Source organism: Canis lupus, chromosome 15 (genome assembly GCF_048164855.1).
Source record: "Canis lupus baileyi chromosome 15, mCanLup2.hap1, whole genome shotgun sequence".
Lineage (NCBI taxonomy): Eukaryota > Metazoa > Chordata > Mammalia > Carnivora > Canidae > Canis > Canis lupus.
In genome coordinates this window covers 20,490,619-20,517,523 of record NC_132852.1, presented here as the reverse complement: position 1 = coordinate 20,517,523, position 26,905 = coordinate 20,490,619, and the positions used below count along the sequence as shown (strand labels likewise).

Sequence of the window (26,905 nt, the reverse complement as noted above, 5' to 3'; positions counted from 1 at the left end):
CCCTGGGCCAAAGGCAGGCGCTAAACCGCTGTGCCACCTAGGGATCCCCATCAGCTGTGTTTTTTCAAATTAACCACTCTCCTTGCCACTCCCCTCACCCAATCTGATAGGCCTGTCCTCTCCCTGCTCCATTGAGTCACTATTCTTAATTGGATGGGACAGAAAAAGATAAACCACTATACCAGAGTTTTCTGTGTCTCTGTTTTCAGATTAGATGGAAATTTCTATTAAAATGATTGCTTGAGAGGTAAATCTGAGGGTTAACTAGTTTTAAATTATTACATAAGATTTTTTTTTTCGTAAGATTTTTTTTTTATTCATTTTTATCCCTCCAGAATTTATTTTTAGCTTCACAGAAATTGAAAAGATCTGTTGATTTTTTTTGCTTTAATGAATGGCTAATTTTCTTTCCAGTTGTAACAGAAACTACAGGTAGCGTATCTGGAGTTAGTATCACCTCTGAACTAAATGAAGAATTGAATGATTTAATTCAGCGTTTTCATAATCAGCTTCGTGATTCTCAGGTAATTTAATTATTTTTAGTATAGCTGAGTTTAAAATCATAGTAATTAAACCAGTGGTTCCCAAACTTCACTAAGCATAAATATCACCTGGCATTTTGTTTTGTTTAAAAACAAACAAACAAAAAACCAAAAACGTAGTTTTCTGATCAGTGGGATCCCCTCACCCCCAAAAGTATGTATGATTCATATATTTGAGGTGGGCTTCCCCACCATGGGATTCCACTGCTGGCAGTGTCGGGACTACAGTTGGAGAAACACTAAACTAGAGGAAAATCTACTTTGAATGGAGTGATGAGTGAAACTTTCTTTTTGTGTGCTACTAGATAATATGTTCTTTTTCCCTCTCAATGATTCTGTATGGTCATCTTAACCTCTAAAGCTTAGGTTATATTTGAATATCTGTCCTTAAACATTTTACTAACAATTTTGGAGAAAGTTCTTAAGTTTAATTTCAGAATGTATGACATTTTTAGCACTTAATTTAGATCCAGATAGTAATTCAGTCTAGTGAATTCAAGACCACTATGTAGTTATGTGTGTCCATAGAACCATATATATGTTATAGTGGCACATTAGGAAATAGTGTGTAACTTTGGAATTGGAAAGGCATATGCTTACCCACCAGCACAACCTAGACAAATATTTATTGCTTTTTATGGAGAGTATTAATGTGTTTTAAAAGGAGAATGAAACCTTTAATTACTTTGGTGGTCTTCGTCTTCTTTTTTTATTTTAAATAAGCCTCCAACTGTTCCAGACAATAGAAGACAAGCAGAAAGTCTTTCATTAACTAGGGAGGTATCCCAGAGCAGGAATCCATCAGTTTCAGAACACTTACCTGATGAGAAAGTACAACTGTTTAGCAAAATGAGAGTATTACAGGAAAAGAAACAAAAAATGGACAAACTACTTGGAGAACTTCATACACTTCGAGATCAACATCTGAACAATTCATCATGTAAGTAAATCTGGCTCTGCAATATTAGGTAGAGGACACATGACTGTGTACTGGCATGCAGTAGTTATTTAGTAAATATGTCATGAATGAATGAACTAGTTCCTCAAGAAAATTACAGTATTTGAGGGGAGATAGGACTTGCATGGGGAAAGTTTTTAAGTAACATGGCAATAAGTAACACAGCAATATATGATGATAACCAAATAGATGGTAGATCTGTTCTATAATTCAGTAAAGGGAAAGAATAAAGTTAGGCCTTAGAAACTAGGTAGGATTTTAATTTAGGGGAAAGAAAAAGAGAAGGTAAACTATTAGATACTTGAACATACATTACTGGATTTTTTACCATATTTAATTTTCCCTTAAAGGAAAAATTAATCCAAATTTGTACTTGGATTTAAAAACTCTGAAACAGATTTAGAAAGTGTTTATACAAAAAGGAGACATGAAAAACGTATATAGTACATACAGTTTAATGCAGAAAATTAGTAACTTCTATAGTTTATAACTTGTAGACTATATAACTAAAAAGTTTACAACTTCTTTGCAGTATATAAATAATCATCTTAAGAGGGATAGGAAAAGCATAGTCCTACTAGTTATGCTTTAGGAATTACCTTTCCTGCCTCACAGATATTTTACTTGCCTCTGTCTGATTCAAATCCAGTTACTGTTCCTCAGTTCCTGTCTTCACACCTTCTCAAGCCGGGTCCCTGCCTCTTACCCAAACAGTAATAGGAACTCTAGTATGGGAAACTGATCTGTAGTCAACCTTAGCTGGTCATTATTCAACATGCCAGCTGTCTTATTAAAGAAAAGACAAGGGATAACGGGATGCCTGGTGGCTCAGAGGTTGAGTGCCTGTCTTGGGTATGACCCTGGGGACCCAGGATCGAGTTCCGCATCGGGCTCCCAGCATGGAAGCCTGCTTCTCTCTCCACCTGTGTCTCCGCCTCTCTCTCTCTGTCTGTGTGTCTCTCATGAATAAATAAATAAAATCTTTAAAAAATATATTTAAAAAAAAAAAAAAAGACAAGGGATACCAAAAACCTCTCTGGAGTCCCTGTTCCTTGTTCTTTACTCCTCTCCTGTTTCTTTGCTATCCCCTCGAAAAACCTTAATAATTCTGCCTAAAACATGATCCTTTCTTTTCCCAGACCTTTGCTAGTCTCTCCTCTAGATTATAATCTGATCCCAGTGCTTATTTTATACAGATGAACACAGCTAAGAAAAACTTAATACTCCAAAGTTGTACTCAAGGCCCTGTGGTCAGTTTTATATACATAAAAAAGTAGCACTCTGCCTACTGATGACTCTAAAAAAAAGGTCTTTTCAGCAGCAAAAGGTACAACAGTCAGGAATAGAGCAAAGAGACTGCTGGAAACCAGTTGTAGCAATTGATAATATGAGCAACAAATAATTATAGTTGTCCCTCTGAGAAAGAGATAAATGACATAGTTTTAAAGTGATGGAGATGGAGAAGTGCAAAGCTTTTTAATCATCATTCATTGCCTTAAAGGTATGAGATATCTTTGATCCATGTGGACAGAAAAGTAATTAACAGAGTTCAAGGACTGTAGAAGATGAGCCATCATCTAATTAGAAAGTTTTATTGTTGAGTTGTATTTTATGGCATGAATTTACTACAGTCACTTTAACAGTTTGTTTTATCTTTTGGAGCAAGGAAAATTTCATCCTGGAGACCAGATATAATTACTCTGAGCTGTGGATTTGGAACACTCTTAGGGACCTAATCTGATAGGGTTGTAAAGATTTGTAGATGGGGTGCTGAACATCATACACATTTGCCCTGTATAACTTAACCTAGAATCAGGTTTATCAGAGGAACATGTTGGTCACTTTTTAAGATGGAATGTAATAGTTCTTGTCAATTTCCACCTTGTTCCTTTTTTTTTTTTTTTTTCTGTTTTAAATGTTTTTGGTTGAACAAGTGGCCTGGCTATTATGTCCTTAAGTTTCTGAAATTTAAAGCTACAGAATTTAAGATGTTAATGGTTTTTACTTTTTAGTTTTAGATATAAGCAAGCTGCGTGAATATTTTTTGATGCCGTATTTGTTTACTTACGTTACCTGGTCTTGTCTAATTTTTTTTTTTTTTTTTTTTTTTTGTAGTTGTGCCTTCTTCAGCTTCTCCACAAAGAAGTGTGGATCAGAGAAGTACAACTTCAGCACCCTCTGCTCCTATAGGCTTAGCACCAGTTGTCAATGGAGAATCCAACAGCTTCACATCATCTGTTCCTTATCCTGTTGCTTCTCTAGTTTCTCAGAATGAGAGTGAAAACGAAGGACATCTAAATCCAACTGAAAAACTCCAGTAAAACCTTTTTACAAACATTGTTTACATAGATTAGAATTGAATAATGGGGATAAATTATGGCTTTTTTTTTGTTGAAAATTCTGGAAAAACCGAATTTACATAATATACATACTCTTTTTTTAAAAGATTTTATTTATTTATTTATGAGAGACAGAGCGCGAGACACAGACACAGGCAGAGGGAGAAGCAGGCTCCATGCTAGGAACCCGACGTGGGACTCAATCCCTGGACCCTAGGTTCATGCCCTGAGCCTAAGGCAGACACGCAACTGCTGAGCTACCCAGGTGTCCCAAATGATAAATATTCTTGAAGAGGTGGTAGAAGAGTGAGTGTGCGTGTGTGTGTGTGTGTGTGTGTGTGTGTGTGTGTGTGACACCTATATTCTTTGAGCTGTCTAAGAGAAATGTGACATTGTAATACAGGTAATTTTTGTGAGCTAATGCATTCCCATTTTCTAGCTAAAAGATTAGAAATAGGGCAGCTCAGGTGGCTCAGCGGTCTAGCACCACCTTCAGCCCAGGGTGTGATCCTGGAGACCCAGGATCGAGTCCCATGTCGGGCTCCCTGCATGGAGCCTGCTTCTCCCTCTGCCTGTGTCTCTGTCTCTCTCTCTCTCTGTCTCTTGTGAATAAATAAATAAAATCTTTAAGAAAAAAAAAAGATTAGAAATAGCTGGGATTGCAACAAAAGATTTTTATATTCAAATGATTCTAAATTCAGAGCCCAGGCTTAGAGTCAGAAAGCCTTGAAATTGTATCTCACAAGGCTCTGTGACCATGAACAAATAACTTATCCTCACTAAGCCTCTTGTTTCTTCATCTGCAAAATGGGAATAATAATATACCTGTTCATACAGGTGTTTGACAGATTAAAAAACATTGGCAAAAAAAAAAAAAAAAAAATTGGCATATTTCCTGGCACTTAATGGAAACTCAACAAACTTAATATTTTGAGTAAACATGTTATACACTTTATAGATCTCTATATGTTATAAACAGGAATCTTCTATAAAGGCCTAATAATGTCTGCATCCCTGATTTGCCTGAGATAGTATTTAAATTGGTTATTTAGTACTTCACTATTTATTAAGAAACCAAGCCTGCTTCAAATAACCTCTTGAAACTATTTTTTTTTTTTTTTTAATGCTTTTGTTCCTGATAGGACATAAGAAAATAGGGATGCCTGGGTGGCTCAGCAGTTGAGTGTCTACCTTCAGCTCAGGGCATGATCCTGGGATCCGGGATCGAGTCCCACATCAGGCTCCCTGCAAGGAGCCTGCTTCTCCCTCTGCCTATGTCTCTGCCTCTCTCTCTCTCTGTCTCTCATGAATAAATAAATAAATAGATAGCTCTGTCTATGTCTCTGCTTCTCACTGTCTCTCTTATGAATAAATAAATAGTCATAAGAAAATAGAGTGATGAGTAAGCTCTATCCTTGAAATTAAATTCATTACTTTGTAGTCACACCCCCTGGGTATTTGACTAGGTCTGGATTTTGTCTCTGCTGGCTGTTCTTATATGGAAATACTGCATACTTTATTTTGCTAAAATGGGTCTTATATATACATTTTTGTTGTTTATCAGGAAGTTAAATGAAGTTCGAAAGAGATTGAATGAACTAAGAGAACTAGTTCATTATTACGAACAAACATCAGATATGATGACAGATGCTGTAAATGAAAACACAAAAGATGAAGAAACTGAAGAGTCAGAATATGATTCTGAACATGAAAACTCTGAACCTGTTACTAACATTCGGTAAGAACTTAAAGTTTGTTTTTTGTAACATGTTTCTCCTAACTGAATGCTTCTAACATGGAACCAAAAAACCTCAATAGAATGGTACTTCCTTTTTATTTAAGCTTTTCTCTTGTAAGTCTGCTTAAGTCTCCTGTTTTGGCCAGTGTAATCTTACTTGCCCTGTAAAAAAAAAAAAAACAAATAGAGAAGCACTAAGTATAGTAGGTTAGTAAATTTGCTGTTTGTTAGATCAAATGCAAGTAAATCATAAAGAAGTATCTAACTTAACATTTTCCCTCCTCTTTATTTTTAGGTATAATTTTGATTCTTTTGGGTATTTTTCTTCTTAAATTTCTAAATAGCAGACGTTTATGGAAAGCAAGAGCCGATTATTCAGAATATGAATTTAAATGGAAAAATAGCCAATGATGTTCATAATTTGGGATTATTTTATCAGCAGTTTTAAAACTTTGATTTTCTTTTTTCTTCTTTTTTTACCTTAAGTAACTTCAGGCTGTTTCCTTTCTTTTAGAAATCCTCAAGTAGCTGCCACTTGGAATGAAGTAAATAGTAATTCTAATGCACAGTGTGTTTCTAATAATAGAGAGGGGAGATCAGTTAATTCTAATTGTGAAATTAACAACAGATCTGCTGCCAACATAAGGACTCTGAACATGCCTCCTTCTTTAGGTATGATTGACTATTAATGGTTTTTTTGAAGTGGATTTTCTTTCTTAATACTCTCCTTAAGTTTATTAAAGTCTTAATTTCATTGACACATGCTTTCAGCAGATTGTCACTATAATAGAGAAGGAGAACAGGGGATTCATGGTGCACAAGGTGAAGACGATGAGGAAGAAGAAGAAGCAGAAGATGAAGGAGTCAGTGGGGCTTCATTAACTAGTCATAGGAGCAGTCTGGTTGATGAGGCTGCAGAAGACGCTGAATTTGAACAGAAGATCAATAGACTTATGGCTGCCAAACAGAAATTAAGACAGTTACAAGATCTTGTTGCTATGGTACAGGTAAATACTGATTGATTTTTTTCAAAAAACTGGGGTAAAACAGTAAGTCTTGAGTCACTTTCTTCTTTTAGTGTTGGAGTTGATATACAGTTATTCAGGTACCTTCTCACTGGCTCTGAAACATCAGGCAGTTTTGTTTTGTATTTTTTCTTGTACTTTTAATTTTTCCACTTTTTGTTATGTGAAAAGGCCTAATGATGCAGCTTCTCTATTATTGTAGTCCAATTCAGTTTCTTTCCAATCTTCTTATCCACACTAGGAATGAATTAGGTTAGTTTTTAGATGAGTAAGAAGACCAAATAACACTGTCTATAAACTTAAAATTGCCTAGTCAGTTTTATAATTGAGTCTGCTCTCTCTAAGGTTTTATTAGAATGATATTTCCAAAGGCTAAAGTTTCAGTTGAGGTCCTCAGAGAAAACATGAGTAAATATAAAATTATGTAGAGTTAAATGTTTTTTAAAAAATGCAATAGTTTTATCCAACAAGCTTCCACCTCCCTTAGGATAAGTACATTGATTTTAACAGATGTAGACCTATCCTTAGGAAGCTAAGAACTTGAGTTGTTTTTCCAATAATCATGACATATATTTTCATTAGTTTTTGTATTATGAGCCATTGGCACTGGTTAGGCAAATTAAAGACCAAACTGAGAATAGAAAATTTTAAGCAAGTGACAGTGGATATGATTATTTGGAATAATAAATGTAAAGGTTACATTTTAAGGGGTGCCTAAGTAGATCAATTGGTTAAGCATCAACTCTTGGTTTCAGCTCCAATCGTGATCTCTGTTGTGAGATCGAACCCTGCCTTGGGCTCTTTGCTTAGTGCAGAGTCTGCTTAAGATTGTCTTCCCTCTCCTTCTACTCCTCCCTCAACTCATATGTTTTCTCTCTTTCTCACATAAATAAATAAAATTTTTTTTAAAAGTTACATTCTAAGAAAAATTTAGTATCAAGAGTTCCCAGCTCTCATGGTATGCTTCTGTTCTTTTTCATATTCTCTATGAATCTGTTCTTTGATACCTCAGTATCTGATCAAGATAAAAGGCAACTTAACATTTGTCATTAGTGGTAATTGGCGGCTCAGATTATAAATATACCCTTTTTTTGTTTTAGTACTTTTGCTGCCATTGGTAGAGGATGAACTTCAGTGTCCTCTAAAAATCATTTACTTAATCTACTTTAATATTTATGTTCTATAAATTTTACAAAATAGTGGTATTTAAGGTATGAATCAGATAATGTCAGATTTCCAGATTAATTTAATGATGCTTTTTAGGATGATGATGCAGCAGATCATGGAGTTATCTCTGCCAATACTTCAAATTTGGATGATTTTTACCCAGCAGAAGAAGACAACAAACAAAGTGCAAATAATACTAGAGGAAATGCCAATAAAACACAGAAAGATGCTGGAATAAATGAGAAGGCAAGGTATGTTAAGCTCATTGGCATAATTTAATAAAAATTTAGTGCTTATTATAGAGAAGGTACTTACTTGGCTAGATACTGTATTAGGTCATGCTTAATGCTACCATCGGATTTATTGGAGACTGAAAATGTAATGTCAATTTAACTATAGAGAGAAGTTTTATGAGGCTAAACTACAGCAGCAACAGAGAGAGCTCAGACAGTTGCAGGAAGAAAGAAAGAAACTGATTGAGATTCAAGAGAAAATTCAAGCATTACAGAAGGCATGCCCTGACTTACAGGTAATTAGGAACTTACTTTCTTTCCATTTGTCTGAAAAAAAGATGTTTAAAACCTAATGTCATTGGAAAGTACTCTTCTCTTTTCTAGTATTGAGGTGACACATTTATATCACTATTATGATTAATGAAATGTGTGAACTAATGAAATGGGTTAGGGATATACATTTATTACTGTGAAAGTTAGCACATAGGAATTGACTCTGATTACTTCTATTTTTTCACTTGTTGGGCTAGCTACTTTATATTCAGAACAGGAGTATTCATAACTAATATATTAAAGTATTCTGTTTGCAGCTTTGCATTTAAGGGAATAGCATTTCTGTCTTTTATTGGCCTAAAATTGCATAATAAAGCTCTTAAACCATCGTGAATTATCTAAGGAAATGAATTTAAATATTTGTACTTTGCTTATTAAATAATACCCTTTGAGACTGGACAGAGAATGAGTAAGTTTTGATCATGTCAGATAATCAGGAGTAGGAGTAAGGTTAACACAGGACACGAACATCAGTTTCTTTTGAGATTTTTCTTAAAATGTTTGGTTAGCTTGGGATCCCTGGGTGGCGCAGCGGTCTAGCACCTGCCTTTGGCCCAGGGTGCGATCCTGGAGACCCGGGATCGAGTCCCACGTCGGGCTCCCGGTGCATGGAGCCTGTTTCTCCCACTGCCTGTGTCTCTCTCTCTCTCTCTCTCTCTCTCTCTTTCTCTCTCTCTGACTATCATAAATTAATTAATTAATTAATTAAAAAAAGAAAAATGTTTGGTTAGCTTTATTACTGTCAGGTTTTATTTTCAAAGAAAGGGAAACACATTAAATGATGTTTCTCTGTAACGAGTTTTTTTTTTCCTAGACTCTTCATCTTTTCTACTTTAGTCCTTTTCCCTTCTCCCTAGTCTAACATCTGGAAGAATATATATGAGAGTTGGGTTGAGTATATAAAAATTTGCACAGTAGCATTTTATCCCTCTTGTCTCTGCCACTTCTGAGGTGTAGCTGCTACTCATCCACTTTACCCTCTCTTTTCATCCGTTTGTTATGTCAGGCTTTCTTTGGCTCATGATAGCAATTGAGGTCTGATAGTAACAAATTAAATTTGATATTAGAGCCCCAGGAAAATGGTAAAATAACTACATTTATGAAATTAAATTAACAATTGCTTTAATTCCTCATAATAGTTTTTTACTAATCCTTTTTTAGCTGTCAGCCACTAGTGCGGGTAATTGTCCCACAAAAAAATATATCCCAGCTGTTACTTCAACCCCAGTTGTTAATGGGAATGAAACCAGTACAAGCAAATCTGCTTTTGAGCCTGCAGATCCTTCAGGAGTGGATAATGAGGTATTGTATATTGTATCTGTTGTTCCCAAGTCTTACATCACGTTTTGAAGGAAAAACTGAGTATCTGTGAAAGATGATTTCAAGTGCAGCTTGTTTTGTGTCTTTTAGTTGGGAGGAAATAATTGTTTCAAAAAAGTAATTAAGTTGGGCTCTTTTCAAAATAATTTCAAAATTATTAGCAAATATTTGGCAGAATTGTATTTCAGGAATAGCTGCAGCAAACCATAATCATTTTAGTTAGAAAGACCTATTCTCTTTGGCCTTTTATTTATATGTGATTTGTAGATAGGACTTTCTCCAAATAGTTGATGAAGTATATTTGACTACTACTTGCTTTCATTAGAATTAATGCCTCATTTTTTCTTACGCATCACAAAAATATTATTTTAACCATGGGATTTCTTAGTGTTAAAAGCATAGAGTGAAAATAGAAGTCTTTGTCTTTTATTCTTTAAGGCTAAGACAAATCCAGATATTCGTACTAACTTGACTCTGATTTTTAAAATAATAGCTGTGGTCAGAAATGCGAAGACATGAGATGTTAAGGGAAGAGCTACGGCAGAGAAGAAAGCAGCTTGAAGCACTGATGGCTGAACATCAGAGGAGGCAAGGTCTAGCTGAAACTACATCCCCTCTGGCTGTGTCATTGAGAAGTGATGGATCTGAGAACCTGTGTACGCCTCAACAGAGTAGAACAGAAAAGTAAGAGAAGTGTTTAAATCTTCTTTTAATATCACCTACCTGGGGCGCCTGGGTGGCTCAGTGATTGAGTCTCTTTCTTTGGTTTAGGACATGATCCCGGGGTTCTGGGATCAAGTCCCACATTGATTCTCCCTCTGCCTAGATCTCTGCCTCTGTCTCTCTCTCTCTCTCTCATGAATAAATAAATAAAATCTTAAAAAAGAAAAACAAAACCACCTACCTAAGGCATGTGAGGTGGGCAGGCAGCTTCATTTCCCCTCTTAGCACAAATCTGCTCTTTCCAGTGAGGCTAATCCTTAAGCATCACCTTAGTGACTCAGTTTAACTAAATCCAGCTCTTTTCTGACTTCTCAAGGCACTTGATCAAATGGTGATAATAGGTTTTCTTGAGCGTATAAACGTTATTTTCTTAGTTAAGTTTTACGCTTATGAAAGTGAAACACTTGTTACTTTGTAGTACCCAACAGGCCAGAAATAAGCACATTTTTACTTAAATGAGGAATCTCCTGTTTGTAAATTTCCTAAGGATTAAGAAATTTAGTTTTGGGGCATCTGGGTGTCTCGGTTAAGCGGCTGACTCTTGATATCAGCTCAGGTTATGGTCTTGGGTCATGAAGTTGAGCCCCGCATTGGGCTCCACGCTCCGTGGAGCTTAAGAGTATCTCTTTCCTTCTGCTACCCACCGCCTCGCATGCTTGCTCACTCACTCAAAAATTAAGGAAAAAAAAAGTAATGCTTTAAAAAATGTAATTTTTAGAATTTTCACTTGAAATTTCCTATTTAGAATATTTCTAAAAAATTAGCCATCTGTAAGGTTGGTTAATTACTTACCTATATGGGAATATTCAGAGATAACATTTTGAAATGCACATTTGTTGTGACTGTACCTTTTGGTATCCTCCAGTGGCATTTCTGGAGCATTGCACCAAACCTCTTTTCCTCATGGAAGAGCTTATTCTGTTTTGAAGTCCCAAACACACTTTATCAAATTATATCATAGTATTTTTTTTCTCTTCTGAGTACCACACATCTGAACTTTAGAAAAGTTCTTTGGATAGTTTTGATAAGCATCTATGTTTGGGAACCATGGCTCTAGAATTGTGCTTTCCAGTGTGGCAGCCACCATACCTATATGTACTTGTTCATATTATAATTAAATAAAATTAATAACTCACTTTCTCAGTCCCACTAGCCACATTTTAAGGGCTCGTTAGCCATGTGTACCTAGTGGTTACTATATTGGATACACATATATAGGTCATTATTACTATTGCAGAAAGTTCTTTGGACAGCTCTGATCTAGAAAACTGTTGCTCAAGAAGTTAAAAATTGAAGGGGTTTAGTTTAGGAAAAAAGTTCTAGGGGATACACTTATAACTTATTTGAAGAATTGTTTTGTGGAAGGCACAGTAAACATATTCTGTGTATTAGCAGTGGAGAGAGTACCACCCACCTTGATACTATAATTAAGTGAAATTTTATACAGGCACACAAGGTTCATATGCATACATGTATACATGATACGATGACTGGCACATAGTAAATAGTAAAGTATTTAGCTGATCTCCAAAATGATCTCTTACTTTTTGGCTCTTAATCTCTAGAACCATGGCAACATGGGGAGGTTCTACCCAGTGTGCACTAGATGAAGAAGGAGATGAAGATGGTTACCTTTCTGAAGGAGTTGTTCGGACAGATGAAGAGGAGGAAGAAGAAGAGCAAGATGCAAGTTCGAATGATAACTTTTCTATGTATCCTCCTAACAGTGCGAATCATAACTCTTACAACATAAAAGAAACTAAGAATAGGTTAGTTTCACTGTCTTAACTTTTTCTTGGATTCCTGAAGTCTCAAGTCTTTGTGACAGTAAGCACTTCTCTGATTCTCTGAACCAGCCGGGTATCATAAATTCAGTTCAATTCTGATACTAACTACTTGGAGTTAGGGCAGTTGCCACAAGTTAAGGGCTCAGTCCCACAGGATTGCCCTCACTTCAGTGCTAGTTGCAAGCCCCAAGTCTCCATGTGCTCATACTTCTGTCTGACTTGGCTAAAAATTTGGGGGTTCCCACGAGCCCTCTTTAAGTTTCATAATTTGCTGGAACAACTCATGAACTCTGCTTGTTATAAAGGATGCAACTCAGGAACGGCCAAATGGAAGACATGCATAGAACAAGGAATGGCTGGGGGAAGAGGGTTTTCTCTGAGTGCGCCACCTTCCCAGCACTTAAATGTGTTCAACCCAGAAGCTCTCCTAACCAGCTTGGTAAGGAGTTTTTGTAGAAGTCTCATTCCCTAGGCATTGGCCATTGACATTAAACTCACTTTAGTGCCTCCCTCTTTTGAAGATTGAGGTGGGGCTGAAAGTTCCAACCCTGCAAACACCTGGTTGATTTTTCTAGTGACCCATTCCCTTCATGAAGCTATTTAGGGCCTGCCAAGAGTCATGAGCATGAATTTAGCTATGGTTGAAAGGGGGCCATTATGAATATCAAAAGATACTTCTGTCACTCAGGAGTTGCTGAGAGTTTTGGGAGCTCTGCTGGCAACTGGTAAAAGACCAAATATATTTTTAATTGTATCATAAGAGTTTTGTCAAGATCCCAGCTAGACTGGATCAAGATTCATAAGCATTGATCTGTGCTAAGCAAAGCTGTTTGGAGGAGCTAAGCAAAACTGAAAATCATAGATAATTGAAAAAGGCCTATCAACAAAATACTCATTTACATTGTTATTTCTAACAATGAAAAATGTTTCACGAACAAAAGATGGTTAAGGAGTTCCACTTGATGATGGAATATCTTGTGGCTAAGTTTAAAACATGAAGAATTGAAAAATGCTTGTGATACAGTATTTTCATTTTGTAAAATATAGAATTACATGGACACTTTTGTATAAGACATAAGTAAAAAATAGTGGAAAAAATTAAAAATAATTGCACAAAGCTAGAAATCTGGAATTCCCATTCTCCGATCTCTCCCCTGCCCTCCACCTCTCCCTCATTACCATAGTTTTGAAGTCCTTTGATCTTAAGAAAATACTGGTCTATGAACCATGGTATCAGGATGTATTACAGATTTAAAAAACCAACTAATCACATATAGTGACCTAATGCTTTATATCTGTGTTAGGTGGAAGAATAGTCGCCCTTTTACAGCAGATGGAAATTATCGTCCTTTAGCCAAGACAAGACAGCAGAATATCAGCATGCAACGTCAGGAAAACCTTCGTTGGATGTCCGAACTCTCTTACGTAGAGGAGAAAGAACAATGGCAAGAACAAATTAATCAGCTGAAGAAACAACTTGATTTCAGTGTCAATATTTGTCAGACTTTGATGCAAGACCAGCAGGTAAAGTTTATTATGAAAGTAAATTTTTTACATCTTGTTTTTGAAGCAGCGCCCATTTTTCCTCAAGTCATCAGTAACTATCATGACAACTCGTCTTTCCACAGACGCTGTCTTGTCTGCTGCAAACTCTTCTCACAGGTCCTTACAGTGTTATGCCCAGCAATGTAGCTTCTCCTCAAGTACACCTTATAATGCACCAGTTGAATCAGTGCTATACTCAGCTAACATGGCAACAGAATAATGTGCAAAGGTAATCTGTTTATTAGAAGCAGTAACACTGTATAGTAAATGCTAAAACTGAGCATGTGTGTTATGGTTATTTTCTGGGAGTAAAGGGTAGAAGCAAAATGGAATATTCAAGTATTCTCTATTTCTGAGAATTTTGTAAACAGTGATTTGCCCAATGTTTCCCTTTAATACTATAGACTTTAGTTTTTAAAAATTTTCAGTGTTCAATTTCATACTTATATTGAGTGAACTGTATGGTATATGAATTCTCTCTCAGTAAAGCTTTTAACAACAAAAGTGAATGAGTTTCTTATGTTTTGCTTACTATGTGGCCGAAGTGGTAAGTGCAGTTGTCGTTCCAAAGGCCAAGTTACTGAAGAAAGCCTGCCAGATGAGTAGGTGTTTCTGGTAGTAAATATCAAGACAGTCCACCTCTTCTGCATGCTCTTGCATCACTTTTTACATGTATTTTTTCTAAAAGTATTGTAAATAGAAGGCTATATAACTGATTTGAGTTACCTACTTCTTAAATATTTATAGGTTGAAACAAATGCTAAATGAACTTATGCGCCAACAGAATCAGCACCCAGAAAAACCTGGAAGCCAGGAAAGAGGCAGTAGTGCACCACAGCCTTCTTCTCCCAGTTTATTTTGTCCTTTCAGCTTTCCATCACAGCCTGTAAATCTATTTAACCTACCCGGGTTTACTAATTTTTCATCATTTGCACCAGGTAAGTGACTGAAAACTTAAGAGGAAAATAAATAAATGAAAAGTGCTTGAGAATATTGTTTGTCTATTGCGTGGATTTTTATCAGTCTCCTGGAATGGTAGGAGGTATGTGCACAGAAAGTTACGAACCCTTCTGTGTTGATTCTTTATAGTGAAAAGGTTGAAATGGTTGCTAATGAAATTAAGTAAACTACTAGGAATGATTGCTTAGCCTTACACCTTTGAATTATTCAGCAACTGTTTATCAAGGAAAAAGGGAATTAACCTATCCTGTGGCTGCGCACACGAGGCCCTGTGTAGAAGATTAGGAGATAAAAGATGATTAAAGCAGTGCTCTTCCAGAGGAGCTTCAAGTCTTGGTAGGGAGATATACTTCTAGACTAAAGCTTAGCGTAGGCTTAGATTTAATTTTATTCAGCTTCAGCTTTTTTTCAGACTTTTTCTGCATCTGGTATGTCTCAGATACTATATAAATGATGGATTCAGATAAGTAAAACTAACAGCTTAAAGTAATTTAGAGTCGGGGCACCTCGGTGGCTCAGTGGTTGAGCATCTGCCTTTGACTCAGGTTGTGATCCCAGGGTCCTGGGATCGAGTCCCACGTTGGGCTTCCCACAGGGAGTCTGCTTCTCCCTCTGCCTACGTCTCTGCCTCTCTCTCTGTGTCTCTCGTGAATAAATAAAATCTTAAAAAAATAATAAAGTAGTTTAGAGTCTCGTGAGGAAGCTAGGAATGTCAGTAGTGCTTAGTGGAGTGCCATGGGTGCGGTAGTAGTGGTACAAATGAGGGGAGTGGCCTCCTTTCCTTAGAGCAAAAGATTGTCAGCATGTGTCCTGTGTCGTTTGCTCCTTCCCTCACCCCCGCCAAGCATGTTATTTAAAGAATGAGTTATTCCAGTTAGTAGCTATTTAATCTTTGAGCTGATTTTCTCCGTAATAGAATTAATACCTATGTCATGGTGTTGTTCCGAGCATTAAACAAAACAATAGGTAAATGCCTACAAGAGTGTGTGGTACTGGTAATTTGATGAACGTCAAGTACTGTTACTTCTAACTTTTAGCTCTGAAGGGGATTATTTATCTTCGTATTATCAATGCCAAAAACCTAGTGGGCTGAACTCTCTAACAGTGATTGAACAAATGAGTGTTAGTTTATATATAACAGTTATTCTGATGGATTTGAGCCACACATCTACTTAAAACTGTCTTTTAATTTCGTCATAAGACCTTTAGGTACTTCTTTATTGATATCTTACTTCTTTTATTTATTAGGTATGAATTTTAGCCCTTTATTTCCTTCTAATTTTGGAGAATTTTCTCAGAATATTTCTACACCTACTGAACAGCAGCAACCATTAGCCCAGAATTCTTCAGGGAAAACAGAATATATGGCTTTTCCAAAACCTTTTGAAAGCAGTTCTTCTATTGGAGCAGAAAAACAAAGGTATTTGATTGTGAACATAATCCATGATATTCTTAAATATCACTTTTGTGATTATATCTTATATACACAATTTGAAAACACAGGGAGGATGCTTGTTATTGTTTAGCTTGTTAGCGTTGAGAATATTAAACTGATATCTTACCAAGTGTCTTCTCAGGCATACATTTGCCACTAATCCTGTTAGAACAGTTCAGTGTTTTAGTCAGAGTGTCCGAGGGGATTCATTTTGGAGGGATAAGACCTGACACAGTGTCTTTTGCCTTGATTTGATATCTGTCCTTAAGTTCACTTGAGAGCTAGAAACTAATACTACTAGATGAAGGTTGTAAGATATTTGACCTACTTTAGATTAGATCTCATCTCCTCCCCAATATCTCAACTATTATAGGTAGATTCCCTGAATTAAATGACAGGAGATAACAAGAGGTCAGATGAAACATTGTAGTCTTGAGCTGGGGTCAGAAAACCTTTCCTACTGGAAAGCACTTGATAATAAATATTGCAGACCATATAGTGCCTATTGTAACCATTTATTTCTGCCATTTTTGCACAAAAGCAGCCATAAACAGTATGTGAACAAGCAGCTGTGTTGTTCCAGTAACACTTTATCTGTGGGTACTGAAATGTGAATTTCATATAAATCGTGTCACAAACTATTTTTCTTTAATTTTTTTCATCCATGTAAGAATATAAGAATTATTTATTTTATTTTACTTTATTTTTGTAGAAGAATCATTTTAGGGGTGCCTGGGTGGCTCACTTGGTTTAGTGTCGCCGACTCTAGATTTCCAGTCATGATCTCGGGATGGTGGGATCAAGCCTTGTGTGGAGCTCTGCTGAGTCTGCTTGAGATTCTTTCTCTCCTCCCTCTGCCTTCCCCCCTCCCCCACCAAAATAAATAATAAATAAACAACATCTTTTTTATTTTATTTATTTTATTTTTTATTTTTATTTATTTTTTTAATAACATCTTTTTTTAAAAAGGGAATCATTTTAGTTCTCAGGCCATAAGAAATAGTCAGCAGGATGAATTTGGCTGCCTGTAGACTGTAAGTTTGCTAATCTTGTCTTAATTTGAACTCCATAGGTCAGTGTCCTAAATCATGTTCTTTGGAACACTGTTGTTCCTGTGAGATTCTGTGATAAAAATCTTGGACATCTTGCTCACTGTGTTCCCTTCTAAGACATTTGTCTAGCACATTGGCATGTATAAAGTTTTGAGAAATATTGCAGACATATTTAATGTTGTCTATTTTCCAAACTTAGATGATCAAGAAGTACTTATTAACATATTAAAGGATGCCAATGGTTAGCGGATAAAATTTGGAAAATGACACCAGACCATCAGAACTAAACTAGACTTAATGTGTGGAGAAATAAATTACTAATTATACCAACAGTTGTTTTCACCAAATTCCAGTTCTGTTTGAGTGGATTTAAGTGACACAGATCCATGTATATTCCCAAACCCTCTACTACATATGACTCTTTCTCAGCTATTCCTCCAAGTGTTTTGTTTTTTCCTTGTATGTCCCATCCTTTTTAAAAAAACTTTCTACCCTCCCCCCCCCCCCCCCTTCACGAATGCTAGACCTGTTTGGAATTTCTGCCGGTGAAAATGGTTTAGTGAGAAGGATCTAATACTAAAGTTAGAGGGGCACCTGGATGGCTCAACTGGTTAAGCATTCAACTCTTGATTTCATCTCAGGTCATGATCTCAGGGTTATGAGATTGAGCCCTGTGTTGGGCTCCAAGCCCGGCATGGAAACTGCTTAAGATTGTCTCTCTTGGGTACCTACCTGGGTGCCTCAGTTAAGCATTTGACTTCAGTTTAGGTTGTGATCTCAAGGTTCTGAGATTGAGCCCCAAGTGGGTCTCTGTACTCAGCGGGGAGTCTGCTTGTCCCTCGGCCCCTTCCTCCACTTGTACGTACACACACACACACACACACACACACACACACACACACACTCTTTCTCTCAAGTAAATCTTTAGAAAAAAATTCTCTCTCCTCCCTCTCCTCTGCTCTTTCTTTAGAAAAAAAAAAAAGTTTAAAGGAATTTAGTACATTAGCCTATATAATATTTACATATTTCTGTGAAAATGTTTTTATAGCCTCTATCATCATAACTGTACAAATTTATTTTCATTGGTAAGGAATCAAAAACAGCCTGAAGAGGAGGTGGAAAACAGTAGGACAGCGTGGTTATATGACCAAGAAGGTGAAGTAGAAAAACCATTTATCAAGACTGGATTTCCAGTGTCTGTAGAGAAAACTACAAATAGTAATCGCAAAAATCAATTAGATACCGGCCGAAGAAGACGCCAGTTTGATGAAGAGTCGTTAGAAAGCTTTAGCAGTATGCCTGATCCAGTAGATCCGACAACAGTAACCAAAACATTCAAGACGAGAAAAGCATCTGCACAGGCCAGCCTAGCATCTAAAGATAAAACTCCTAAATCAAAGAGTAAGAAAAGGCATTCTGCTCAACTAAAAAGCAGAGTTAAAAATACTGGTAAGTCTTAAAATTTGTTAAATATTGTTCAGTGTAAATGTTGGTAACTTTATTCTGGCATGTTGACATACTTCATTTCATTATGGCTAATTGGATAAGCACTGTTTGAATGAAGTTATTTTTAGTCACTCTTACAATTTTTATCTAAAATTTATCAAATAGGCTTTATTTTTATTTTTTATTTTTTTAAAAGATTTTATTTATTTATTCATAGAGACAGAGAGGCAGAGACACAGGCAGAGGGAGAAGCAGTCTCCATGCAGGGAACCCGATATGGGACTCGATCCTGGGTCTCCAGGATCACACCCCAGGCTGCAGGCGGCGCTAAACCGCTGCGCCACCGGGGCTGCCCTATTAAATAGGTTTTAATGTAGATATTTTAAGACGTCGTATTTATTCTTTTCTGTGGTTCTTAAAACTTGTATTTCCTGCTTGTGTGGTTACTATGAGCATAGAAGATGTTTTCCAAATCTTGTAGGTTACTAAAAACTGCCAAAATGCCCAGCTTTTACTACTCTATTTGAATATTACATCTTGTCCTATACCCAACACTTCAGTTATGATTTATTGTTACATCTTTGGTTGATTCATTCAGAGAAATTTGGGCCTGTAACTACATTGCTGTCTTTGAATATTGTAGATGAAACCACTTTTAAAACAAGTTTGCTCTTAGTCCTTTAGGAAATTAACTTTGGTTAAATAAGGTGAAACATTAACCCATGTTTTATTGAATCTTGTCATTGTAGTGTTTATTGCATGTAATTTTTTTTAAAAAGTAGATTTTCTTTTATTTTTGAAGAATTTACTCAAGTCTAGTGCTAGGTAAAAATAGTTTTATTAACTAGAATCCGGAATATTCGAGTTAAAGGACGCTCCTGCAAGTTTGCAAGGGATGATTTTTGGCTGTGGCTTTGAGAGGTTGTTCTGGATTTGAGGAGTTAGTATTTGGTGCTTAAGATCAAAGTACTTCAGACTTATAATGACAAAAGTTTGAAAAATCACCACATACAGCTAACTCTCTCTCAAAAGTTCACAATATATGCAAGGATATGAAGGTCCTAGGAAACTCGATGGTAAAAAACCCCTTGTAAACATTTGCAGCATTCATCTTATAATGGTTAATGAAACGCTTGAAAAATCTAATGAAAACTGTGGATATAGGAAAGAATAATACCTGCTTCTTTATTTCATTTCAGTTCTTCATGTATCCTTCATGTCCTTGGCTTCTGCCCCTACTCCTATCTGAGGAGTCTGATTTGATGGTGAAACAAGCAAATTTAAACAGGGATGTAGTTTTCTCAGCACACACAGTTATTCTTAAAAATGTATCAGTTAAGTAGGTTTGGGAGGAGCTGATTTTATGTAGCAAATCAGTCAATGATTCAAATGAATGGAAATCCAACTACTCTGCTTTCTCCAAGATTACTACTTTTGGTGCCACCAGAGGACATTTAAATAGGTAATGAACCACGGCCATTTTTAGAGAGTGGCTCCCTCGGTAACTCATCAAACTTTTTATTCTCTATTACCTTGCCCCTATAGAAATGCTTTTTGTCATATGAAGAAATACTAATACTTATTTTCCATCATTTTCATATTTAGCCAGTTAATGTGGGTGTGCTGTGGCAGTGCTTCTTGAACTTTAAGTTTCTCCTTGAGAACCTGTTTAAAGGCAGGTTGCTTCTGTCTAGGTGTAGGGATCGAAAGGTCTGTATTTCTAACAAGTGCCATGTCTTGTTGATCTTGGTTTGTGGACTTCTAAGTACCAGGGTCTTAAGGGACCCTTAAGCCAACTAATGGCTGTGTTTACCTAAACCTAGAAATAATTGGTATATTTGCATTTTTGAAACCCCTTTATTCTGAGGAGTTACGGTTCTGTATATACAATGCAGCTTTTTTGCCTCAAGCAAAGATTGACATTCTGATGTGTGCTCTCTTCTTGTAGAAGTATAAAAATACCTGCCAGAAACCTAACATACACATTTTTTTGACAAGCATTCAAGGCCCATCTGTCAGTCCTACTTTAAAACATACACCAAAGACTTGATAGCAGAATCCAACTAGTATGCAGATTAAGCTAATAAGTAGTGAAATCAAATTAGCTAAACCCTGCAACTAGTATGCAGATTAAGCTAATAAGTAGTGAAATCAAATTAGCTAAACCCTTGGTATCCCAAGTGTGAACCATGGATGAGCAACACCAGCATCATCTGGGAGCTTATTGAAAATGCACTCTTTGGGGCACCTGGGTGGCTCAGTAGTTGAGCGTCTGCCTTTGGCTCAGGTCATGATCCTGGGGTCCTGGGATGGAGCCCCATATCGGGCTCCCTGCTCAGCAGGGAGTCGGCTTCTCCTTCTCCCTCTGACTGCCACTCCCCCTGCTTATGCGCTCTTTTTCTGTCAAATAAATAAATAAAATCTTTAAAATAACAAAAAACCTCTTGGGTTCCATCTTATGCCAACCAAATGAGTATATACTGTTTTTCAGTATGCATTTTAGCAAAAATTCAGGTGTTTTTTTAAATTAAATTTTTTTTTTAAGATTTTATTTATTCATGAGGGACAACGAGAGAGGCAGAGACATAGCAGAGGGTAAAGCAGGCTCCCTGTGGGAAGCCTGATGTGGGACTCAATCCCAGGACTCTGGGATCACGACCTGAGCCAAAGGCAGATGCTCAACCATTGAGCTACTCAAGTGCCCCAAATCCAGGTGTTTTAATATGAATATGTGTTCATTAAAGTCTGAGAGGCACTGAGCTAGACTAGTGCTGTTTTATGGGATAGGAGCAGCCATGATTTCTTAGGCAAAAGAATATTTACTTGTCTTAAATGTAGGTGGATGGAGAGAATATTGGAAGGCAAACTGTAGTAACAAAAAGAGTTAAGGTGGGATGAGTCAGGAAAAGATGAGAGCAGCTGGGGAAGGAAATATAGGATGTGACAAATAGACCAGCGTGATGGGACTTAAGTTGCTGCCTTGAGAGAGGCAGCACAGCCAGTTATACTGTCCCAGATTTACTGGACTGAACTATTTGTGTGTGTTTTTGCACTTTTGGACAGTTTTCAGAAATGGCATGTGAAATCATCATGTAACTTTGTTTCCAGTGATAGTATGTATTTTAATGTATTTTAATCTTTAGAAGGTTTTCATATGAAAAGGTATATATCACTGCATGTGAAGTAAGGTTTTACAAATTATGTGATAGTGGTAATCTTTTTAAACTTGTATTCTAATTAAGGCTTTCTGAGTTGAACATTTTTCTTTGCCTTTCTGTGTTTCAGGTATCAGATCTGTAATTTAGCTACAGTCTACCAGGTCCGTTCCTTTTTTTGGTATTATTAGAGAGCAGTGGAATCATATAGTCTAGACCTTCCTGATTCTTTTCTTGGAAAACTGAATAGAACTGTTAATGTACTGTAACCGTTCCTGAGTGTTTTCATTTCTTTTCTCTTCCCTTTACTATTGTTAACTAACAAAGATAGAGATGAAATGGCTATCAAGCATTAGGAAGGCCAAGGCCTGACAGTTGTGGCCAGGAAAGAAACAATCCTTTTTAGATTCAGAGAGTTTATTATTTACCCAGGCAGAGAAAGAGTAACAAGGAGTCCCAGCTCCTTGTGTTCTTTGTTCCATGTGCCACAAGGGGAACGCTGAAACAGAAGAGGCCACGTGACAACTACGGCCTGCATGGTGGGACCCCTGCTGTTGAGGAGCCATTGCTGTGTTGCAACTACAAACCAGTTTATAGTCTGGAGGTGTGTCCTCCAAGTGTGGGAAGGAAAGGTCTCCTATTTCATCAGAACCCAGGAGGAGATAAACTCTTCATGACAGGAGGAGGCGGGAGGAGGCAAATGAAAAAATGGCCACGTAGCAGTTCCTCACAAACCTCCTATGTTTTTGAGTTCCCTGCTCCAGGAGGCTCATCAGGCCTTTTGGCAAGACATTCAGCTGCAGTCCTTACCTTTGTGGCCTATACGGGTATGTGCCACCAGAGGACACACTGAGTCATGTTCCTAAAGTGGAGACATAACTAGAACTATTTTTTCTAAATATCTCACCACTCATGCTGCGAAAAACAGATTGTGTTCAAGACAAAGAGCAATGAGTGGGATAGGAGGTCATACCCTTAACGGCAATGACCATCATGTGGTGGTATTACAGTAGCTGACGTAGGCAGTGTAACTCAGAGGTATCCTGAATCTTCATTAATTCTCCATTTTATCTACTACTTTTGGCAGCTAGATATCCTTATTGTTGGACCTGTTTATGTGAAGGTCAAAAATAACTAAGAGGGCTCTTTTTCCAGTAAGTTTCATGCAGAATGGATCAGAGTGGCTAGACTTTAGTCTGAGACCAACAAAGAAACTAGGAACCGAAGTATAAGATGATAAAGTCTTAGCTTGAATGACAGCCTTAAAAATAAAAAGGGAAGGTTAACTCCAGATTTGATATTACAGAGAATAAATTGACAGTTTATTGGGAACTTGTTATTAGCAGAGGAGTGGCTATAGTCTGGAGAATGTAGGTAGCAAGGCTTTAGGTTCTGTTGGCTCATTCAGTTACTGCCAGGCAAAGATCAGAGCTCTACAGTTCCTGGAGAAAACTTGGTTGGAGGTTGCTTCACCATAGGAGTGAGACAGCCAAGAACTGTCAGCATGCCAGTGAAACTCGGCAGCAGTTGAGTCCAGCCTTAAGGGTAGATAGGAGTCCCCACTAACCCAATGAATATAAAAATGCATGTAAAAGGGACCAACAGCCAGAGAGAAGACACAGAAGCAGAATACTGGAACAGGTAAAATCGAGTAAAAGCAATTATTGAAGGAAATATACACTTGAACAAAACCCTAAAAACATTTAAGCAGATTGAATTATAACAAGTTCTGTAGGACTAGAAAAAGTGATTTTCACATTTAATGTTTAAACAAATGTTCAAAAAAAGATGACTGGTATTAGGTCCCAAATTACTGGCCTAGAAAATTGAGGGGAAGAATTACGCCATTGTACAGGGCAAAAAGGACTAAGATAAAATCAGGAGGAAAATGATTAGAGGCTTAATGACAAATCTTGGAGATAGGAGGATATATAGAAAATACTAAAGGTGGGGGGGGGAAAATGGGTAGAAAGGTACTCCTTAAGTAATAAGAAAGGAGAATCTTTAATGAAGAGAGACTGGAGACTGCAGATCAAATCTTTAATGAAGAGAGACTGGAGACTGCAGACAAAAGCTATTGTCCAGCCAGCAGGCAAGTGGGAAAGTATACACATACTCCTGTGTGTATTCTGATAAAATTCCTTAATTCCAAGTAAAAGGTAAAAACCTCCTAAGCTTCCAGACTGCAAGAACAAGTTACACACAGTAGAAAGAACAGATATCAGACAACAGAGGAAGTAGAAGACAGTGAAATAATGTCCATACAGGCAAAAGTACCACAGCTCAAGAATCCTGTATTCAAGCTAGAGCCTTCACTTGTCATGATGAAAAGATCTTGGTATATCCTATCAGAAACAACATATGAGTCAGATTAGACCTCTTTATAGGGAAAGGTAAAAAGGAGAGGTAACAGTTCAGTAAAGAAAATAGATCAATCTCAGTTACTAATACAAAATCAAAAGTAAAAGAGCCAAATATATCTGCCAGTATATCAAGAAGAATATCAGACTGTTGTCAATAGGATTTATTATAGACATGTAACCATGGTTCATTATCAGGAAATCTGTCAACATCATTTTCATATCAACAGGTTGAAGGACAGAAGTCTCATAATCCTAGTGGTAGATGAGATAAAATTTGGAATTATTCCTAATAAAAATTACAAGTAAAATGCACCTAAGAAGGCAGTTACTTAATATAATGAAAAGCGTTAGCGAATGCCAGTCACAAACACCACTGTAAATGAAAATACTCCAGATATAATCTGTATCAAATTCAGAAATTAAACAGGGTTTCTGCTCTATCACCATCATTATTAGCATTGTTTGGAAAGCATTATGACAAATTAAATAATTGGAATAAATATTGAAAAAGGGAAACATTTTTATATTTTCTGAGAGAGCCAAGAGACATTGGAAAATAATTACTAAATTTAATAAAGTAGCTGGTTATAAAATAAGTATGCAAATATTTTTCTCTAACCTAGTAACTGTAGAATGGGAATTAGGGTTGGTGAGAATACTCTTCCCATAGTATCCAAGGTTTTTTTTTGAGGGCGGGGGGGAATTCTTAGGAATAAATAAAATAAGGAAAAGTACTAGATCTATAAGAAATTGTAAATGTTTTTGAAATACCCCAAACAAGATCAGACAGATGTAAAAAATATAACTGTGTTTTTAGAAGAGAATGTGTAAAATTATTAAATATCAGTTCTCCTTGAATTAATAAATGCCTTTAATGTGATTCATTTTGAATCCCTGTGGACTGTTTTTGAAATTAAAAAAAAAATCCTGACGCTTATATGGAAGGACACAGTCTAAGAATAGCCAAGAAAAGAAACTACCTACTTAAGGACTTGCCTTACCAGATGTTTAAGCATTCTGTAAAACTTATGTGGCTAAAAGAATGAAGATGGCATTGGAATAAATAAGTTAAACAGATAGAATGCCCCAGAAATAAACCTCAGTAAACATGGAGATTTACTATATTGACCAGGGTTGCATTTCATTTCACTGGGAGTCTGGTAGGTATAACTAAATATCCATGTGAAAAAAAATATAGTTCAATTTCTTTTTTTTTTTTTTAATTTTTATTTATTTATGATAGTCCCACAGAGAGAGAGAGAGAGGCAGAGACATAGGCAGAGGGAGAAGCAGGCTCCATGCACCGGGAGCCCAACGTGGGATTCGATCCTGGGTCTCCAGGATTGCGCCCTGGGCCAAAGGCAGGCGCCAAACCGCTGCGCCACCCAGGAATCCCTATAGTTCAATTTCTAACTTGTGCCATATAGCAAGGAAAATTTAGTAGAATATATGGATAACCTATGAGTGGGTAAGATATTTTAAATCAAGTCCTGTTATACACAAGTTATAATAAGGCAGACATACCTAACGCTAGTATGCCCATTACTCTTCTCTCGGTTAAAGACATTTTATGTAGATTGGATGTGATTCTTTCCTAATATTGAAGAATGGTTAACTTGGAGACTAGCAGAGATTTTGGGTCCTACAAGGCCTACAGTATAGTTTGAGGTGGGATGTACTTATTAAGGTGGTGTCAAAGGATGATGAAGTGTTAGAATATAGTAGTATTACTCCATGATTTCAAGGTTATCACAAGATGCTGTATTTACTGTTTTGAATTCTCTTTATACCAGGCCTTCACAGCATTCTAAATTGAGTTACCTGTACTGTTTCACTATGGAAATCAATTTCCCTTTCAGTTTGAGTTAGTTGCAAATGATAACAGTTATCACTTTTTTTACTCAAGGGTATGAAAGTGCCAGTGTGTCTAGCACATGTGAACCTTGCAAAAGTAGGAACAGACATTCAGCCCAGACTGAAGAGCCTGTTCAAGCAAAAGTATTCAGCAGAAAGAATCTTGAGCAGCTGGAAAAAATAATAAAATATAGTAGGTCTACAGAGATATCTTCAGGTATGTTCTTTTTTGGTTTGCTTTAAGGGTTTCATCTTGGATTTGAAAAGCAATTGGTGTGTCACAATTTTCTGTCATGTGCAAGTCCTTGACATCAAGAAATGTAAACTGGAAATATTTTTTAATATTCTGATACTAGCTTTTGACACTTTCTGATGCAATTCTAAGCAAAAAGGTATAGTTGATAGTAATTTGGAGCTGATTTGAAGTTCTGAAAAATCTCAGATAAGAATTTGATATAAAATCATATCATTCCCTGCGTCAAATCTTTGGCTTCACTGTGGTTACAGGGGAGAGTCCAAGTGCCTTAATGTAACATCTGGCCAGTGGAGATTTGGCTCTTTCTTGCGTATCTAGGCTCTTTTCTCCCCACCCTCTGCCTTGACGTTGCCTCTTTCCCTGGCGCAGAACTGAAGTTTTCCCACAGCTATCATGCTGTTACTCACCGCAGCAGGTGTCTCTTCTGCCTTCAGTCCTTTTTGCTCTTTGTAAGCCTTTTTCTCTACTGGAGTCTTAAAGATTAATTCTGCAACTCTGAAATTGCATCACATCGAAGCTCAGATAACTTTCTCTTATCTGAGAAAGAGAACTTCTCTTTCCCCTTTCTTGTTTCTGTTGTAGCCTTTGTAAATCTCTTCCGTTGCCCGTGTCACATCTCGTGCTTGTTTAAGTGTCTTTGTCACCTTTTTTAGCCTCTTGGCAGCAGATAAATA

General features: G+C 36.8%; 1 protein-coding gene across 50 annotated transcripts in view; it reads left to right on the top strand.

The window, feature by feature from the left end:
- The window catches only part of PCM1 (pericentriolar material 1), an 80,468-nt gene that overhangs the window by 23,779 nt on the left and 29,784 nt on the right, over positions 1-26,905 (top strand). For 29 of the 50 annotated variants that reach the window (XM_072776119.1, XM_072776107.1, XM_072776142.1 and 26 more), the window contains 17 exons: positions 415-524; positions 1,266-1,482; positions 3,616-3,817; positions 5,404-5,577; positions 6,092-6,249; positions 6,349-6,584; positions 7,866-8,020; positions 8,169-8,298; positions 9,497-9,637; positions 10,149-10,339; positions 11,944-12,147; positions 13,470-13,689; positions 13,794-13,939; positions 14,458-14,648; positions 15,919-16,090; positions 18,248-18,606; positions 26,028-26,192. In XM_072776119.1, coding sequence (XP_072632220.1) covers positions 415-524; positions 1,266-1,482; positions 3,616-3,817; positions 5,404-5,577; positions 6,092-6,249; positions 6,349-6,584; positions 7,866-8,020; positions 8,169-8,298; positions 9,497-9,637; positions 10,149-10,339; positions 11,944-12,147; positions 13,470-13,689; positions 13,794-13,939; positions 14,458-14,648; positions 15,919-16,090; positions 18,248-18,606; positions 26,028-26,192 — 3,171 coding nt within the window. The remainder of the gene's footprint in view (positions 1-414; positions 525-1,265; positions 1,483-3,615; positions 3,818-5,403; positions 5,578-6,091; positions 6,250-6,348; positions 6,585-7,865; positions 8,021-8,168; positions 8,299-9,496; positions 9,638-10,148; positions 10,340-11,943; positions 12,148-13,469; positions 13,690-13,793; positions 13,940-14,457; positions 14,649-15,918; positions 16,091-18,247; positions 18,607-26,027; positions 26,193-26,905) is intronic. The other 21 variants (XM_072776147.1, XM_072776124.1, XM_072776148.1 and 18 more) reach the window with 3 other exon arrangements.